This window comes from Lissotriton vulgaris, chromosome 5 (assembly GCF_964263255.1).
Source record: "Lissotriton vulgaris chromosome 5, aLisVul1.2, whole genome shotgun sequence".
Classification (NCBI taxonomy): domain Eukaryota; kingdom Metazoa; phylum Chordata; class Amphibia; order Caudata; family Salamandridae; genus Lissotriton; species Lissotriton vulgaris.
The window spans coordinates 1,977,338,685-1,977,357,005 of NC_141693.1; the positions used below are offsets into that span (position 1 = coordinate 1,977,338,685).

Consider the following 18,321-nt stretch of genomic DNA (forward strand, 5'->3'; position numbering starts at 1 on the left):
CAGCATGGCTAAATGTTAGTGGCGTGGAGCGGGGTAAATTGGATCAGAACAGAGTGGAATGGGGTACATTGGAATAGAGTAGAGTGGGTGGATTGGCATAGGGTAGAGTGGGGTAGAATGGAGTAGGGTGAATTGGGGTAGAATGGAGGGGGTGGGGTGGGGTAGATTGGAGTGGGGAGTTGGATAGATTAGTGTGGTAGATTGGAGTGGGCTGGGATAGATGGAGTTGAGTTGAGTGGGGTAGTTTGGAGTGAGTGCGGTAGATGGGAGTGTGGTAAATTGGAGTAGGGTAGATTGGGGTGGAGTAGAGTGGGATATATTGTGGTAGATTGAAGTGGGTAGAATGTGTACATTCGAGTGGAGTGAGGTAGTCTGGAGTGGAGTGGGGTGGATTATAGTAGGGTAGACAGTCTCGCCCGGCAATGCTCATGGGTGGCGGAATGAGGGGGTGGGGGGGCCAGAATTAAAAAAACTTACTTTGAGGCCGGGTTCTGCGTCCTGTCTGCTCCTGATCTCCTGCCTCGAACAGGAAGCCAGGTTCCCTCCCTTAAGCCAATCACAACGCTGCAATGCACACGGTATCAGCCAGGTTCTGGAGGGGTGGGCATGATCTCTGCATGGAGAATAGGGAAGTGCACATGACCGGTTTGAGTGGCCCGAGAGGGCCGACCAAACAGTCATTGCTCAATTAGGAGTGGGCAAACCACTCCTCCCCTGCTCGAAGAGCAGCCCCGCCTACCCGCCCGCCCCCCCCAAAGCAGCAGGAAACAAAACATAAAATGACGAGAACGTTAAGTTATTGTCATTTTATGTTTCTCACTGCTGAAAAGCACTGGGGTGACGCTCCTCTGCCATATCGGAGGAGCTGCCCCTGAGGGTAGAATGGAATGGAATGGAGTGGGGTAGGTTAGGGTAGTCTGGAGTGGTTAGATTGGGGTAGATTAGAGGGGAGTCAGGTAGACTGGAGTGCTGAGTGGTAGATTTGGATGGGTGGGGTATATTGGAGTGGGGTGGATTGGGGAAGAATGGGGAAGATTGGAGTGGAGTAGATTAGGGTGGAATGGGATAGAGTGAAGTGCAGTAGAGGGGGTTAGACTGGAGTGAAGTGACGCAGACTGGAGTGAGGTACATTGGGTTAGAGTATGGTAGATTGAAGTTGGGTAGATTGTAGTGGACTCGGGTAGATTGGATCGTAGTGGATTGGGGTAGATTGGGTTAGAGTGGGGTAGACTGAAGTGAGGTAGATTAGAGATGGGTAAGTTGAAGTGGGGTGGGTAAATTGGGATGGGGTAGATTGGAGTGAGGCAGACTGGAATGGAGTCGGGCAGATTTGATGCAGTGAAGTAGATTGGTGTAGAATATAGCAGATTGGAGTGGGTTAGGTTGGAAGGGGTAGAGTGGAGTGGGGTAAGCGATGTGGAGGGGTGTAGAGTGGAATGGCATTTCATAGAGTGGCGTCTCATAGAGTGGAGTGGCGTAGTGTGGAGTACACATGTTGTGGTAACACACTGCCATTATAGACAACACATTTTCAATTGAAATGACCATTACATTTGCACTGAAATCTGGTTTTACTGCACACAAAGGATAATGTGTACAAATGTCCTCACAGGTTTGTGGAAGAATGCAGTAAAGAAGGTTTGGGCAATTGGAGGGACGAACTCAAGCAGGACAACCTGAAGTAAATAAATGCAGCACACAGAAAGCTAGAAAATGTGAGTTAAAAACCACAAAGCCAGTAGTAAGCAAAAGGCGGAATGCATCTCGGTCAACTTTCTGAAGTTCCCAAAATGTCTTTAGCAAACCAGACAGCTGGGCCTAGTTCTAACTAGGCTTGAAGTGTGGTGACTACACCAGCCGAGGCCTGTAGGTTCTTCACTGTCTTCCTGTCAAGGTAAGCATCCAGTTAACAGTAAAATCCTCTCTTTAGTCTACAAGGCAATTCTCTTTTGGATCCCGGATGCCCCGCTACCTATCCCATCCAACCAGGCGCGCAACGCCCATAGGCCTCAAAGGGCTTCGGCCCCCCTGGCCGTGTGTCTCAGCCCGGGCTGCTGCAGCTTGAGCTGCTGTGGGCTCGGCTGTGCAGTGTCTGGAGTCTTCTCTCTGGCACGCCTGAGTGGTTCACAGGTCTTTAAAGACCATTTGCATATTTACATACCTTTATGAACAGGTTATCATGGCTTATTTTTTGAAATTATGGTTCTAGTACCCCCCGGGCCTCCACTCCTTACATTTGTACTTTACATTTACTGCCTTAGTGTGAGAATGAATTTCATGAAAAGGAATATTAAGTAGGGTTGCCAAAAGAATAATGCCAACCATGTGTTTTTAGGTCGAGCTGGAGATAGCAATGCGAAGCATTGCGTCCAGCTCGACAACTGTAGTTGCCCGTCTCCTGGGAATCTGAGACAGGGGTCGGGCATGCGCAGCGATTCGTGTCTGTGGACGCGCACGTCCAGGCCGGCGCCGCGCCCATATCCTGCCTCAGATTCCCTGAAGTGCGCAAACACATACACACAGCCACACTCACACTCACACACAGCCACACTCACGCACAACCACACTCACGCACAGCCACACACACGCACACACACGCACACATACACACGGGCGCAGGCACATACACACACACACACACACACACACACACACACACACACACACACACACACATGCGCAGGCAGGCACACACACGCAGGCACACGTGCGCGCAGGCATACATGCACACACGCAGGCACAGACACATACGCCACCCCACTCACCGGGGTCTTTTGTCGCTGCGCCTGTTTCAGGCTCCGTCACTCCGCCGCATCACACTGCTCCCGAACTTCCATTTTCGGGCCGGGGGGAGAGGCGTAACCGGAAAAGGCAGGTCTGATGGGCGGGGCCAGAGAAGGGGAGGCGGGCCTCTTACCTGCTGACAGGCGATGGCCGCGCTTTTGCATGCACGGATCTCTCCCCCATATCATTTCCTTATTGTTTTTTTGGCCAATAGGAAGCACTGATGTCGAAAGCTGCGCGCGCACCCTAGCTTCTCAAAGTTAAAGTCTCTCTCCGCCCCCTCGGCCCAGTTCGTTCCTCGCAGTCACAGGCAGAGAGCAGCATGGACACCGCGGGCAAAGTAAGAGCCGGGACCGCGGAAGGGAGCGGTGGGTACGGCAAGGGAGGCGAGGCGGGGAGCACGCGAGGCAGGCGTGTGTTACAAATATGCACGAGGCTGGCTGCTTGCCTAGGGTGCACGCGACGTTCTAGTACCACTGGACTGATTGCATGGGACTGCGGAGGGGCAGTCTATGGTGGTCACTGACGTGCAACGCTGAAGCGGGGTTTCCTAGAGGTTCAGATTACGGTTTGTTTTCCACGACCATTGCAGGGGATAGGGATTCGGTGTATTGCACAGCAGTCCGTAGTGTGCCCAGCTGGACGTTTTTTTCGTGCTCAGTCTGTTAATTGAGTAACTTGCGACTGAGACCCAAAGCTGCACCCAAACTCTCCGTTGCTTTCACATCACATATTCTCAGCTAAAGTATTGCTTGTTGATGTTGAACTCAAACATGTGAATAGTACACAGACTGGACAATCCTTTACTTGGTGCCATCCTGGAGACCGATCCCTGGCACGGTGTGAGACCATCAGGACGATGAATGCCACCCCAACGTGGTTACTTCTCCAGGCTTACTGCTGAATGGGACTGCGGCCTTTCACCGCGTGCTGCTTGGCCCTTTCCAGACCTTCCCAGGCGCTTTAAATTCAAAGTGCCCACAGATGTGACGTGAGCAGTTTGGGCTAAATTTTGATTAATATTCACTGAAACGTTACAAAAATATAAAATATGCGGGTTGTAAATCCAGGTGTATCAAACGGTCAACACGAACAAAATATAAAAGGGCTGTTTGTTTATAACGAAATGTCATTTTGCCAGTGCCATCAATTACCATTTTCTATTTGTAAATGGGCTCCGTGTGTGTGGCGGGCTGACCTGTCTTAACCGCATGCGCGCTAGCGGGTTTTCCCGCTGCGCGCTGAAAATTAAAAAACCCGCGTTACGTGACAGAGCCAGATCGTCATGCGCGCAGCGCAGGTAACGCCCATGACGAGCTGGCTTTGTCACCAGCATCGAAGGGGTTAATCAGATGCTTGCAAGCACCCAAGGCAAAAAGTAAGTGCAGTGCACTTTAAGTGAATTCTATTTTTATAAAGCGCACACAGAATGTTCTATATTTGTATTTTGAAAAAAAGAAAGAAATTATATTTGTGCTGTACTTTCGCTGTCTCGAACCCTGACTTTTTTTCTGCTATTTGTTGGGATTTATGTTTCTAGTAGATTTTCAAAGACTAGTTAATTGACAATTTAGATGGGTATTAACAAAACTGCATTTCCGTATAGCCTTTGGGACCTGGGTGTTATTTCACTACTCCATGATGCCCCTTCTGTATTGTAATTGAACTTTTGTAGCTCACCTTTTATCGATCTTGGAAACATGAAAGGATGAATTGGCCTGTCCTGGTGCATCTGTGACCTGCAGATTATACACACACATACACGCTTCAGCAGCAGGGCACTCAATCGAGTTAATGAAAGAGCAAGGGTCTCAAAGATATAGAAACGCGATTGGTGGGGGCGGATTATTTAAGGCTTGGTACATCACATGTCCTGTTATTGCCCATCTCTGCTCGTTTTAACGAGTCTCAGAAAGATGAAACGCTGGGTTGGCCCTTTTAGTATTTGAACCAGTGTCCCACGGGTTAAACTCGGAAGTCTATAGTCGGCGCATTAACTCACTAAGCTATCTTAAAACCGTGGAACCTAAATGCTTTGGGGAAAGACGCTTCCCTGCTGGGTGAAGGTAGGGGATGCTAGGAGCTGACATTGGGTATATTTCTGCAATACATTTGAATGTAAAACGCGCCATGAAACTGCCTTCCAGGGAATGTTTCCCAATTAATTAATTAATGTTTGAGCTTGTAAAGCGCCCTGCTACCCGTAGGTTTCCTGGCGCTGTATAACACTGGGGAACCCGTCCTAGCTTTCCCTGTGGTATGGTCCCTGCTGGGAGTCCCCAAGGTGGAGCCAGGCATCCCCGGCGTTGATGGGGCCGTTGTGGAGATTAGGCAAGCTAATGCCCAGAGTTGCCGAGTGGGACCCCTGATTAGAGTAGGCACCGAAGCGAGAATTATCGAGTCCGCTGACCCAAGTCCACGACCCTGCCACGTCGGGAGTTGAACCCTGGTCCCGGCCGACTTCTGCTCCCGGGTCTGCCGCCTCTAACCAGTGAGCCACACCACACCACTATATTCATTTTCCCATAGTTTATGTTCCCAGGAGACTCACACTCACACACTCTGCACCCTCACACACTCTGCACCCTCACACACTCTGCACCCTCACACACTCTGCACCCTCACACACTCTGCACCCTCACACACTCTGCACCCTCACACACTCTGCACCCTCACACACTCTGCACCCTCACACACTCTGCACCCTCACACACTCCACCCTCACACACACCCTGCACCCTCACACACCCTGCACCCTCACACACCCTGCACCCTCACACACCCTGCACCCTCACACACTCTGCACCCTCACACACTCTGCACCCTCACACACTCTGCACCCTCACACACTTTGCACCCTCACACACTCTGCACCCTCACACACTCTGCACCCTCACACTCTCTGCACCCTCACACACTCCACCCTCACACACTCCACCCTCACACACCACACCCTCACATACACACCCTGCACCCTCAGACACACCCTGCACCCTCACACACCCTGCACCCTCACACACCCTGCACCCTCACACACCCTGCACCCTCACACACCCTGCACCCTCACACACTCTGCACCCTCACACACTCTGCACCCTCACACACTTTGCACCCTCACACACTTTGCACCCTCACACACTTTGCACCCTCACCCACTCTGCACCCTCACCCACTCTGCACCCTCACCCACTCTGCACCCTCACCCACTCTGCACCCTCACCCACTCTGCACCCTCACCCACTCTGCACCCTCACCCACTCTGCACCCTCACCCACTCTGCACCCTCACACCCTCTGCACCCCCTCACACTCCGCACCCTCACACTCCGCACCCTCACACTCCGCACCCTCACACACTGCACCCTCACACACTGCACCCTCACACACTGCACCCTCACACACACTGCACCCTCACACACACTGCACCCTCACACACACTGCACCATCTCACACTCTGCACCATCTCACACTCTGCACCATCTCACACTCTGCACCATCTCACACTCTGCACCATCTCACACTCTGCACCATCACACACTCTGCACCATCACACACTCTGCACCATCTCACACTCTGCATCATCTCACACTCTGCATCATCTCACACTCTGCACCATCACACACTCTGCACCATCACACACTCTGCACCATCTCACACTCTGCACCATCTCACACTCTGCACCATCTCACACTCTGCACCATCTCACACTCTGCACCATCTCACACTCTGCACCATCTCACACTCTGCACCCTCACACACTCTGCAATGAAATATATACTCCAAATACCACTCAGTGCCACATAATTACACTGCACGCAATGCAACATACACTCCAAATCCCACTCAGTGCCACATAATTACACGCCACATGATTACACAGTACTCAATGCAACATACACTCCAAATACCACTCAGTGCCACATAATTACACGCCACATAATTACACTGCACTCAATACAACATACTCTCCAAATACCACTCAGTGCCACATAGTTATATGCAACATAATTACACTGCACTCAATGCAACATACACTCCAAATACCACTCAGGGCCACATAATTACACACCACATGATTACACTCTACTGAATGCAACACACTCCACACTATACCACTCAGAGCCACATAATTATATGCTACATAATTACACTGCACTCAATGCAACATACACTCCAATCAATACCACTCAGTGCCACATAATTACACACCACACAATTACACTCTACTGAACACAACATACACTCCTCATAATACCACTCAGTGCCACATAATTACATGCAACAGAATTACACTCTTCTCAATGCAACGTAAATACACTCCACATAATACCACTCGGTGCCATATAATTACACACCTCATACTTACACTCTACTCAATGCAACATAAATACACTCTATCTATCTATCTATCTATCTATCTATCTATCTATCTATCTATCTATCTATCTATCTATCTATCTATCTATCTATCTATCTATCTATCTATCTGTCTATCTGTCTCCCTCTATCTGTCTATCTATTGCACTCACTCTATCACCATCACTCTATCTATCGCACTCACTCTATTGCCCTCTATCTATCGCCCTCACTCTATTGCCCTCTATCTATCGCCCTCACTCTATTGCCCTCTATCTATCGCCCTCACTCTATTGCCCTCTATCTATCGCCCTCACTCTATTGCCCTCTATCTATCGCCCTCACTCTATTGCCCTCTATCTATCGCCCTCACTCTATTGCCCTCTATCTATCGCCCTCACTCTATTGCCCTCTATCTATCGCCCTCACTCTATTGCCCTCTATCTATCGCCCTCACTCTATTGCCCTCTATCTATCGCCCTCACTCTATTGCCCTCTATCTATATATCGCCCTCACTTTATCTGTCTATCACACTCTCTATCTATCGCATCACCACAGCATTACTCAGCACCACCACAGCATCAATCAGGGGCACCACAACATCACTATGCGCTACCACAGCATCACTCATCGCCACCACAACATCACTCAGCGCCACCACAGCATCAATCTGTGCAACCATTCAACAACAACTGGTTCAAATATGTTCTCTCAATGTTTCAAGCTTTATTACAAATGTCACAATTTTTTTTAAATATTTCACTTCTGTTCTTTGATTTTCGTCACAATGAAATACAATGAACATAATCTTCACAAACGTTATTTACAAAAGCTATTGACATAAATTACAATAACTTTTATTTAAGTATTAATTATTAAAAAAATTAAAAGCCATTTTTATTTGTAATATCAATACATCTAAGTCACGTAAATACAACACATATAGCATTACAAATGCTATAAGTGTCACATTTGCGAAAGTTAAAACTATTGGCATTGTAAATGACAAAGCTATTAATTTCGCTATTTTCAAAACCAACACTTAAATAAAAAAATTGTCATTTAAAATACCAATAGCTCAAACTTTCTGAATGCGAGACCTATTGCATTGCAAATGCTTGTTTAAGGAGCCTGCAAATACCTCGTCTTGACACTAAATAGGGTTATAAATAAAAAAGTATGTATTCATTTGCAATGTGACTATTCTGAATTTGTTCCCTTTTATTATCAGTCATGGATCACTCAGTCAGCCCTAGAACTCAATTAAAAGTGCTTTCTATTTATATTTGCTGTTCGAAGTATGCACAGCTAAGTGCTGAAAATACGACTTTAGGTGATTTTTGTACTGTCTGGGACATGAAAATAATGAGCTGGCAACCCTACTCATACGACTGGAGGTTTGTTGCAGGATCAGCACATTATTTATTTCCTCCACCCTCGATCCCTGATTAATGCCATAATATCAATAGTTGAACTTATATTTGAATCACCTACATCGCCAACAATAACATGCTGAGTTACTGCAAGTGTCTGGGAATGCACTCTGCATTCAGACCACTCACTCCTCATTCTCTCCCTTCACTATCACTCTGCACTCAAAGCAATCACATTGCATTCACATAGATCACCATGCACTCACACCATTCTCCCACACACCCTGCACTCGCAGTGATCACTCTGCACCCACAGTGTACTTGTCCAGTTCACCCTGTACCTCCTCTTCAGTCACACAATCACACTACTCACCCTGCACTCATGTGGCACTTCACTCATCTGTCCCCTCACTGCTCAATCTGCCATCTCACTCAAACAAGCCCATCACTAACCATGCATCAATTTGTCCCACTTTGCACTTATATCTGCACCCAAATTCATATGGTCACCTCACTCGCCCTGCAGTCACTCCTCTTACCCTACTCTCACACTGTTGCATTGCTCACCGTGCACTCACATGGGCACTCCTGCCACCCATATATCGCGGAGGGTTAACGTGCCTAATACAAAGAATGCGTACCATGCAGATCACATAACTTAGTGTGAGTAAACTATGAGTATCGCTATAAAAAAATGAAATGTTTGTCAGAAAGGTGCTATAGAGTGATGAGGTGCAGTGTTGGTGAGTTGTGCTGAGGGTATTTATGGAGAAGGAGGAAATGGGGGAGGGGGAGCCCAAAAATACTGTTGCACCGTGTGCAACCAGTACTAGGGCTAGCCCTGGGTGGGAGTGTTAGGCCCACTGAAGTTCGGGTCTAGTTGCGCCTCTGCATTCAACCATAACCTTACCACCCTCCTGATACCTCAGGTTGGTTATCTACCTGGTCAGATGCATACATTTGAGAAGTGTGGCTCACCGATTAGAGCGGCAGACCCTGAGGCAGAGTCTGGTCCGGGACCAGGGTTCAATTCCCGACGCGGCAGGGTCTTGGGCTCAATGTCCACGGACTCGATAATTCTCGCCTAGGTGCCTAATCTAATCATGGGTCCCACTCTGCAACTCTGGGCAATAGCTTGCTTAATCTCCACAGCGGCCCCGAAAGCGCTAGGATGCCTGGCCTCACCTTGGAGGTGCCCAGTAAGGGGCATCTCCCAGGGAAAGCCAGGAAGGGTTCCACAGCGGTATACAGCGCCAAGATACCTTCTAGGTGATAGTGCGCTTTACAAGTATACACACATTTACATTTACATTTTGGTGGCAGAGCTCTGCATCAGTCCACCTGGAACACCCACCACTGAACCTCCACCTCAAAGCTGACCTGGCGAAATTCTACAAAGTGCTGAAAACACTTGTGTTGCTGTAATTTTGACAACATTAATAAGTGCTCTCCAGGCCATCCTCAAATTTCACTTTTTTATTTTTATTGTGTACATGATTCCCCCATTTTAACACCAATATATTTTTGTATTTAAAGTCCGATATGTTAGATATGTTTGAGTGAACAAATGGGGTTTAATAGAGGTGTATCGCTTGAGCTGTGACCATTGGGAGTGTGTGAATGCATAGCCTAATTGTCACACCGGGTTATCCTTCATTCTAGATTTAAAATACATGTGTACACCTTATGCAGAAGACACAAAAGCTTTTAAAATGTTGCTCCTTAAATCTCTCGCAATCTCACCCAATGTGGCCTCTAAGGTTCGCATTCTTGTAGTGCTGTTTGAGAACTCATAATCTTTCATCCCTCAGATCACCAAAAGGAACTCGCGTTTTCTTTTATTGAAGACCATCCAGAGAATCTTGCCACCCGCCGCTTGGAAGGCAGCCGCCTGGGGTCCATGCAGCCATGTCCACCCCACTGGACCCCAGCATTGCTCAGTCCTTGGGCTCAAGTCCTCGAGAGCGGGGCTGCTTTCTTATAAGTCAGCCTCAATCCCAGAATCTCCCTTTCGGTCCCGTTTCCCAAACTTCATCAGTTTCTTGCTTGAAATGAATTCAGTCCGAGCCCCTGTGAGTAGCACGTTGTGCCCTTTGCTCCCCAGGCTCCCTCTGGCCGCGGGGTAGACTTCTCCCGTATGCCTTTACTCGCACACTCAGTTCGGTATCTTAAGTGGCCCCTGCCCCCTGCATTACCCGTTTGTTATTCTCGCCCCGCACGTACCTGGGCCCCAGTCAGTGCTGCCCCCCCCCCCCCTGCACGCCCGGAGCTGCTGGACTCCTGCTCTTACGCACCTTGAGTCTCACAAAAGACGCGGGTCCCACCTGCTTTATGCCTGAAAAAGTTCCTCGTGTCTTAGTAGCGTTTAGAGCCAGGATAGGTCTGGGTAACGTATGACAGCTGGAGATCGTTTCCTTAAGTTACAGTGCAGCTGGAGATCCTTTCCTTAAGTTACAGTGCAGCTGGAGATCCTTTCCACGGTGCAGCAGCCGATCCTTTCCTTAAGTTACAGTGCAGCTGAAGATCCTTTCCCTAAGTTACAGTGCAGCTGGAGATCCTTTCCTTAAGTTACAGTGCAGCTGAAGATCCTTTCCCTAAGTTACAGTGCAGCTGGAGATCCTTTCCTTAAGTTACAGTGCAGCTGAAGATCCTTTCCTTAAGTTACAGTGCAGCTGAAGATCCTTTCCCTAAGTTACAGTGCAGCTGGAGATCCTTTCCTTAAGTTACAGTGCAGCTGGAGATCCTTTCCTTAAGTTACAGTGCAGCTGGAGATCCTTTCCCTAAGTTACAGTGCAGCTGAAGATCCTTTCCTTAAGTTACAGTGCAGCTGGAGATCCTTTCCTTAAGTTACAGTGCAGCTGAAGATCCTTTCCTTAAGTTACAGTGCAGCTGGAGATCCTTTCCTTAAGTTACAGTGCAGCTGAAGATCCTTTCCCTAAGTTACAGTGCAGCTGGAGATCCTTTCCTTAAGTTACAGTGCAGCTGGAGATCCTTTCCTTAAGTTACAGTGCAGCTGAAGATCCTTTCCCTAAGTTACAGTGCAGCTGGAGATCCTTTCCTTAAGTTACAGTGCAGCTGGAGATCCTTTCCTTAAGTTACAGTGCAGCTGGAGATCCTTTCCTTAAGTTACAGTGCAGCTGGAGATCCTTTCCTTAAGTTACAGTGCAGCAGCCGATCCTTTCCTTAAGTTACAGTGCAGCTGAAGATCCTTTCCCTAAGTTACAGTGCAGCTGAAGATCCTTTCCCTAAGTTACAGTGCAGCTGGAGATCCTTTCCTTAAGTTACAGTGCAGCTGGAGATCAGATCCTTTCCCTAAGTTACAGTGCAGCTGGAGATCCTTTCCTTAAGTTACAGTGCAGCTGGAGATCCTTTCCTTAAGTTACAGTGCAGCTGGAGATCCTTTCCTTAAGTTACAGTGCAGCTGGAGATCCTTTCCTTAAGTTACAGTGCAGCTGGAGATCCTTTCCACGGTGCAGCAGCCGATCCTTTCCTTAAGTTACAGTGCAGCTGAAGATCCTTTCCCTAAGTTACAGTGCAGCTGGAGATCCTTTCCTTAAGTTACAGTGCAGCTGGAGATCCTTTCCTTAAGTTACAGTGCAGCTGGAGATCCTTTCCTTAAGTTACAGTGCAGCTGGAGATCCTTTCCTTAAGTTACAGTGCAGCTGGAGATCCTTTCCTTAAGTTACAGTGCAGCTGGAGATCCTTTCCCTAAGTTACAGTGCAGCAGCCGATCCTTTCCTTAAGTTACAGTGCAGCTGAAGATCCTTTCCCTAAGTTACAGTGCAGCTGGAGATCCTTTCCTTAAGTTACAGTGCAGCTGGAGATCCTTTCCTTAAGTTACAGTGCAGCTGGAGATCCTTTCCTTAAGTTACAGTGCAGCTGGAGATCCTTTCCTTAAGTTACAGTGCAGCTGGAGATCCTTTCCCTAAGTTACAGTGCAGCTGGAGATCCTTTCCTTAAGTTACAGTGCAGCTGGAGATCCTTTCCTTAAGTTACAGTGCAGCAGCCGATCCTTTCCCTAAGTTACAGTGCAGCTGGAGATCCTTTCCCTAAGTTACAGTGCAGCTGGAGATCCTTTCCTTAAGTTACAGTGCAGCAGCCGATCCTTTCCTTATATTACAGTGCAGTGAGAGATCCTTTCTGTAAGGGATACCGCAGTGGATGATCCTTTTCTTTAGTAATGCTGCAATAGCAGATCCTATTCATTAGTAATGCTGCAGTCGTAGAACCTTTCTTTGAGCAATGCCGCACTGGTAGATCCTTTCTTTAAGCGATACTGCAGTGGATGATCTTTTTTTTTTGTAATTCTGCAGTCGTAGATCCTTTCTTTAAGCTATGCCGCAGCGGAAGATCCTTTCTTTGAGCGATGCAGTGGTAGATCCTTTCATTTGGTAATGCTGCAATAGTAGACCCCTTTCTTTAGTAATACTGCAGTCGTAGAACTTTTTCTTTATTAATGCTGCAATAATAGATCCTTTTCTGTAGTAAGGCAGTCGTAGATCCTTTCTTTAGTAATGCTGCAATAATAGATCCTTTTCTTTAGTAATGCTGCAATAATAGATCCTTTTCTGTAGTAAGGCAGTCGTAGATGTTTACTTTAGTAATGCTCCAATAGTAGATCCTTTTCTGTAGTAAGGCAGTCGTAGATCCTTTCTTTAGTAATGCTCCAATAGTAGATCCTTTTCTTTAGTAATGCTGCAATAATAGATCCTTTTCTGTAGTAAGGCAGTCGTAGATCCTTTCTTTAGTAATGCTGCAATAGTAGATCCTTTTCTTTAGTAAGGCTGCAGTCGTAGATCCTTATCTTCAGTAATTCTGTAGTCGTAGACAGCATGTTCTATTCCACTGGGAAGCAGGACATAGGTTTGGAAAGAGGGACGTGATGTCATCAGTGGCCGCCATTTTAAGTTGGGCAGCTGTACCTGCGCTCATCGCTTCAGACTACAGGGCGCACTTTTTTGTCCATCATGGGTGAGGAAGGCTGGCTTGTTTGTCAAGTGTTGCCCGGCCTTCAGGGCACAAGTCCTATAAAAAGAAGTGGGGGGGGGGACTGACAATATGCAAATGACCTCATGACGTCACGTGCTCAATGTGTCCCGGTCTCTGAAAATTGCACAGGGACATGTTCAGCGTGTTTCTGTGGAGCCCAGCTTCTTGGCAGAGGGGACGGCGTCCACTCTGGGAAAAGAGTGGGGGGGACGCCGTCCACCCGCGTGTACCCCCGATTCGAGCCCTGCCGGTCTTCATATTACCTCATCCTGGACCTCAGGTAGAAACTGCACAGTTAACTTTCACGTTCTATGTACATATGACGTGCAGAGTGAGATGTACACACTGGCTGCACTTAACACATAGTAGCTGTTCTTAGTCTCTCATGGAAACAGTTATTAAGAGCAAAGAACTATTGACTTAATTGTGCACTTTCAAATGTAATTTGTAGGTATTTAAAACAAGTGACGGTTGAATTCAAACACATTATCTGAAATGCCTGATTAATGTGCTTTATCAGAAAGGCTCAAATTCAATTGGCACATTTTGCAAGGATTAAAAACTAGTGAAGTTTGAAATAAACAATTCAAACTCATTGTCATTAATTTATTTCAACGTTGTTTTTAAAGTAAATAAATGTAGACAAATGTCCATGCCTGTGTACTGTGTGTTTTAGTTCACACAGGTGCTAAAAATATTTGTCTTTCTGCCAGTTTGCTCACTCGGAATTCCTGCCGCATATACAGACATTGGAATGCATTTCTTATCGCAAATAAAGTCCCGAAGTGCAGGCTGTTAAACAAACGCTGCCCTCCAAAGACGCCGTCTGTGTGTACAGGGGCCGTCCTGAAGTGGCTGCACATGGCTGAAGGTGTGACGTACAGACCCTGAATGTGCTTTTTTCTGTTCCAGGACCAGTCCACCATGCCTGAAGTAAGGGACCTTTCAGATGCGCTGCCCGACCTGCCCATGGACCCAATTACTGGAGTTGGGGTGGTGGCATCTCGGAACCGGCCCCCTTCGCATTATGACGTAGTAAGTACTGGTTTTACTCCCTTCTTTTCTTAATGGGCTTGCAGCATTACAATTCAGGCATGTAGAGCAGTGTTCTGCAATGTCGGTCCTGGAGTGCCGGATCCATGCCAGATTTTAAGCATGTCCACATTTACATAAATCTAGTTACCTTAAAAACCTGGCGTGGATCTGGCCCTTCAGGACCGATATTGGAGATCCCTGAAGTAGAGCATTGGTGTAAGGCTCCCAAAAATGCACCAATGAAGAGAGAGAACGGACTTATGCAAGATACAGTAGCCTCTATTGAGAAAGGTATCTTTGGTTATAATATATCGTTACGACCAATTGTACCTTTTTTTTTTTTACACATGTCAGAAATTCACAAAGTGGTCCTGGTAGGTGAATACTCATTAACGTAAGTGTGGAACTAAGCCATAAGTTTACATATCTCCCCAGCTGTAAATGTTAGGTAATGATATGTGTATTCGTAAAGTGCATTTTCGCCTGCAAGGGTGTCCTGGCGCTGAGCGGGTGTGTGTCGAGCCCTTCCTATGGTAGGTAATTTACTTGAAAAGTCAGGTCTTCAGCTTCTTACAAAATTCAAGAGGACGAGGCTTTGATGTGGAGTGAGAGGTTGTTCCACACGTTAGGAGTGACGTAAGAGAACTCTCATCCTCCTCATCTGATTCTGTGTATGCGTGGGATGCTGGGCTTTAAGTGGGCCGGGTCCTGCCGGTGCTGAGCACCGGCAGGTTTTAAAAGAAAGTGTTGAGACAGGTCCCTATTGGCCTCTCCATTTTTACCTTCAGGTTGAAAAAAAAATCTTACCTCTGCCTTAGATGTAACCTCACCGAGACTAGTTTTTCAGTTTTATATAGCGCAAACTTGGAGCGCTGTATATGAGCACCGGTTACGTTACACAAGGGAATATTCATTTTTTGATTCACAGGAAGAACCTTTTTTTCAGCTCAAAGTCTGTTGCTCTAGCCAAACGCCACAACCTCTCCCACAGGAGCGAGTAGCATTTTTAATATTCCATACAACAAAGTGATAGTTGTTGCTTATTTATTTTATGCAACTTACAACCATTGACAAAGCCAGTAGCCCTGGCTTATTGTAGGTGTAATGTTACTTGTTGTGTTATATATCTGGATGAATGGAAGACGCATCAAAATACCAGTGGGGCAGCACACTGTGCTAAGCACTGATTTGGAGTGTATGTGTTTTAAGCCATACCCTCAATTACAGCAGCCACGCCCCTATGAGAGACCCCCAGTTTTTTCATCCCGCTTAAAGCCCTGGTGGGATGTGTGCGGGTAGGGTTCCTTCGGAGCGGAAGGGTCTGGGTGGTTGGTGAAAGGAGATGCAAGTGTTCAGGTAGGTGGGGCCTGAGTTGTGTAGTCCTCAAGGGGTGATTAAATGGGCGCTCCGGGATTGGCTTGCCATGGAAGTTTGTTAACTCCCCCAAACATGTTCCCAAACTGTACTCCTGCCGCTTCCCACTTTGGAAAGGGTCATAAACCTTCTCCATTGCAAGGCTGGTGAGCTCTCGAATCATGGTGGGAAGAGGAGCAGACCTCCCCTAAATTTGAGGGGATGTGAGGGAGGTGCTATCTCCACAGGGGAAAATGTTTTACCTGTAGGAAAAATGTGTGTGTTTCCACAGGGTATCTTGTGCCCTCTTAGCGAATGTCTCCGCTGTAGAAAACACCACACAGCAGGGATGGGATCCTTTATGAAAAGTCATTTGACTTTCCCAGGAATATCTCTGGCAACCTGCACCTGATACAAGTTTTTGTGATTTTCCACTAATTTGATTTCATGTTCTCCCCGAGTGTATTGGATTTGCACTGATTTTCCATTATTATTATTTATATATATATTGCCTTTCTTCAAACACAATTTACTGATTGATCCAGAAGAGAAATGGTTTTTAAAGTTGCACAGTAGTTTAGCAAACATTTTAGCTAGTTGCAGATTGTTTGTGTACATTTTATTTTGAAAGCACAAAAGCCACCAGTCTTGTTTCCTGCTTATGCAGATGTTGCAGTGCAATCATACAATTGGCATGCAATCAGAGAGCATTACCAAAGCCTCAGACTGTTAAATATTACAACAATGTTTACCCGTTTTCATGCTGAATACATTGTCAGTAATGTACTCACAGCTCAATGCGTCGAATGTTCACCCTAACCGACCAGGCTTTACGTTATTGATGGTTTGCCCACCTTATAAATATGCATACACACCTTGTGTTAGTGGCATATAAATACCATATTGTGGTCCTCTAGATTGGCAGCCAGAGTGTTTGTGCTGCCGGGGGTTGGGCCTCCAGGGCTGGCTTTTATTATCACTCTCGTTTCCTTGCCTCTTATTAAATGCTTTCCTTTCCGTTCCTCCCCTGAAACATAGACTCTTTGACAACCTTTTGATTGGCTGCCTTGTATCCTCCCGGTGTTCACTTTTACGGAACTTCTTTTTTCTTTTTCATTATGCATTCCATGAAAGTGCATGTCAGCTGCTGCTCTCATTGGACGGCGCTTCCTGTGCGCTTTGCTGCTATGTCATGTGGACGCTCCTTTGCCCTTTCTTTATCCCTTCTCCCCGACTAAGCCTTTTTTCTGCTCCGTTGCTTCCCAGGACCCGCTTCTCTGTTGCTCTCACCCCTTGTAAATGTTTTCTTTTTGTTTTTAACTTTCGGAGGGCATAGAAGCGGCCACTTAGCTACACGAAAAGCACGTTTGCACATCTAAAATTACAATTTCTAGAAATGTACCGATTTACATAGCGTCTTAGATCGGTCAGACAAAAAAAAGGCACTTCCCTCATTTTGTAGGTGTGCTCATGCCTCACCACTTGTTAGCACATAAGCGTGCTTACAAAACGACATGACTGACCGCAGCGACCACGTCATTGGACTTTATTTTTTTTTTGCTCATGATGCACAGCATTGGCAAGAAGTTTGGCATTTCGAATAGGTCTAAAAGGCGAGGTATATTTGCTTTGGCAGTAAAGTGCAGCTGGGAGTCGGTGATGAGTCCATGTCAGCCACTGTGCTGGAGGCACAAAAAGTGTTGCTCTCCTCCGGCAATGAAAGTGCAGCTCGGAGTCAGTAAATCAGTACCAGCCACTATTCTTGAAACACAAGAAGTGCTGTTCTTTTCTGTCAGTAAATTGTAGTTGTGTGTCAGTGAATTCATAGCAGGGACCATGCCGAAGGCAGGAAGTGCTGCTGTTATCTGGCACCAACGTGCAACCGTGAATCGGTGAATCGATAGCAAACGCCATGATAAAGACACACGAAGTGCTGCTCTTCTCTGGCAGTAAAGTGCATCCGAGAATCACGGTAGAGACACAGAAAAGGCCACTATATCAGGGAAGTGCAGTTAGAAGTCATGCAATAGATAGCAGCCAGTAAACTGGAGACACAAGAAGTGCTGAAAATAGAATCTACACAAGGAGAGGAACCCTTCTGATCTGGTTCTTCACCCTCTGTAGAGCACTTGAACCTCTGTGCACCATTTGTGGGGTCCTCAGTCAGGGCCGGTTCTAGAATTTGCGAGGCTCTGGGCTAAAAGGGAATGTGCGAGGCCCCTCTAACTTAGATAAGTGGCCCCTTGCAAGGAGACCATTCAGAGACGCTGCAGGAGGCCCATTGTCCAGCATTTTGGCGCACCCACAGTTTTACTTTTTAGCCCTCCAGCATTTCTCACACTTTCATCCGATAGGTGTGAGAATTGCTTGTGGGCTAAAAGTTAAAATTGTGGGGACACCAAAATGCTGGACAATGGGTCTCCCACAGTGT

The 18,321-nt window shown here is 47.0% G+C and overlaps 1 protein-coding gene across 1 annotated transcript in view; it reads left to right on the forward strand.

The window, feature by feature from the left end:
* MVB12B (multivesicular body subunit 12B) overlaps positions 1 to 18,321 on the forward strand; it is a 465,468-nt gene that overhangs the window by 131,555 nt on the left and 315,592 nt on the right. Inside the window, exon 2 of the mRNA XM_086924708.1 lies at positions 14,415 to 14,537. Within this exon, the coding sequence (XP_086780834.1) occupies positions 14,427 to 14,537 (111 nt within the window). The 5' untranslated portion in view covers positions 14,415 to 14,426. The remainder of the gene's footprint in view (positions 1 to 14,414; positions 14,538 to 18,321) is intronic.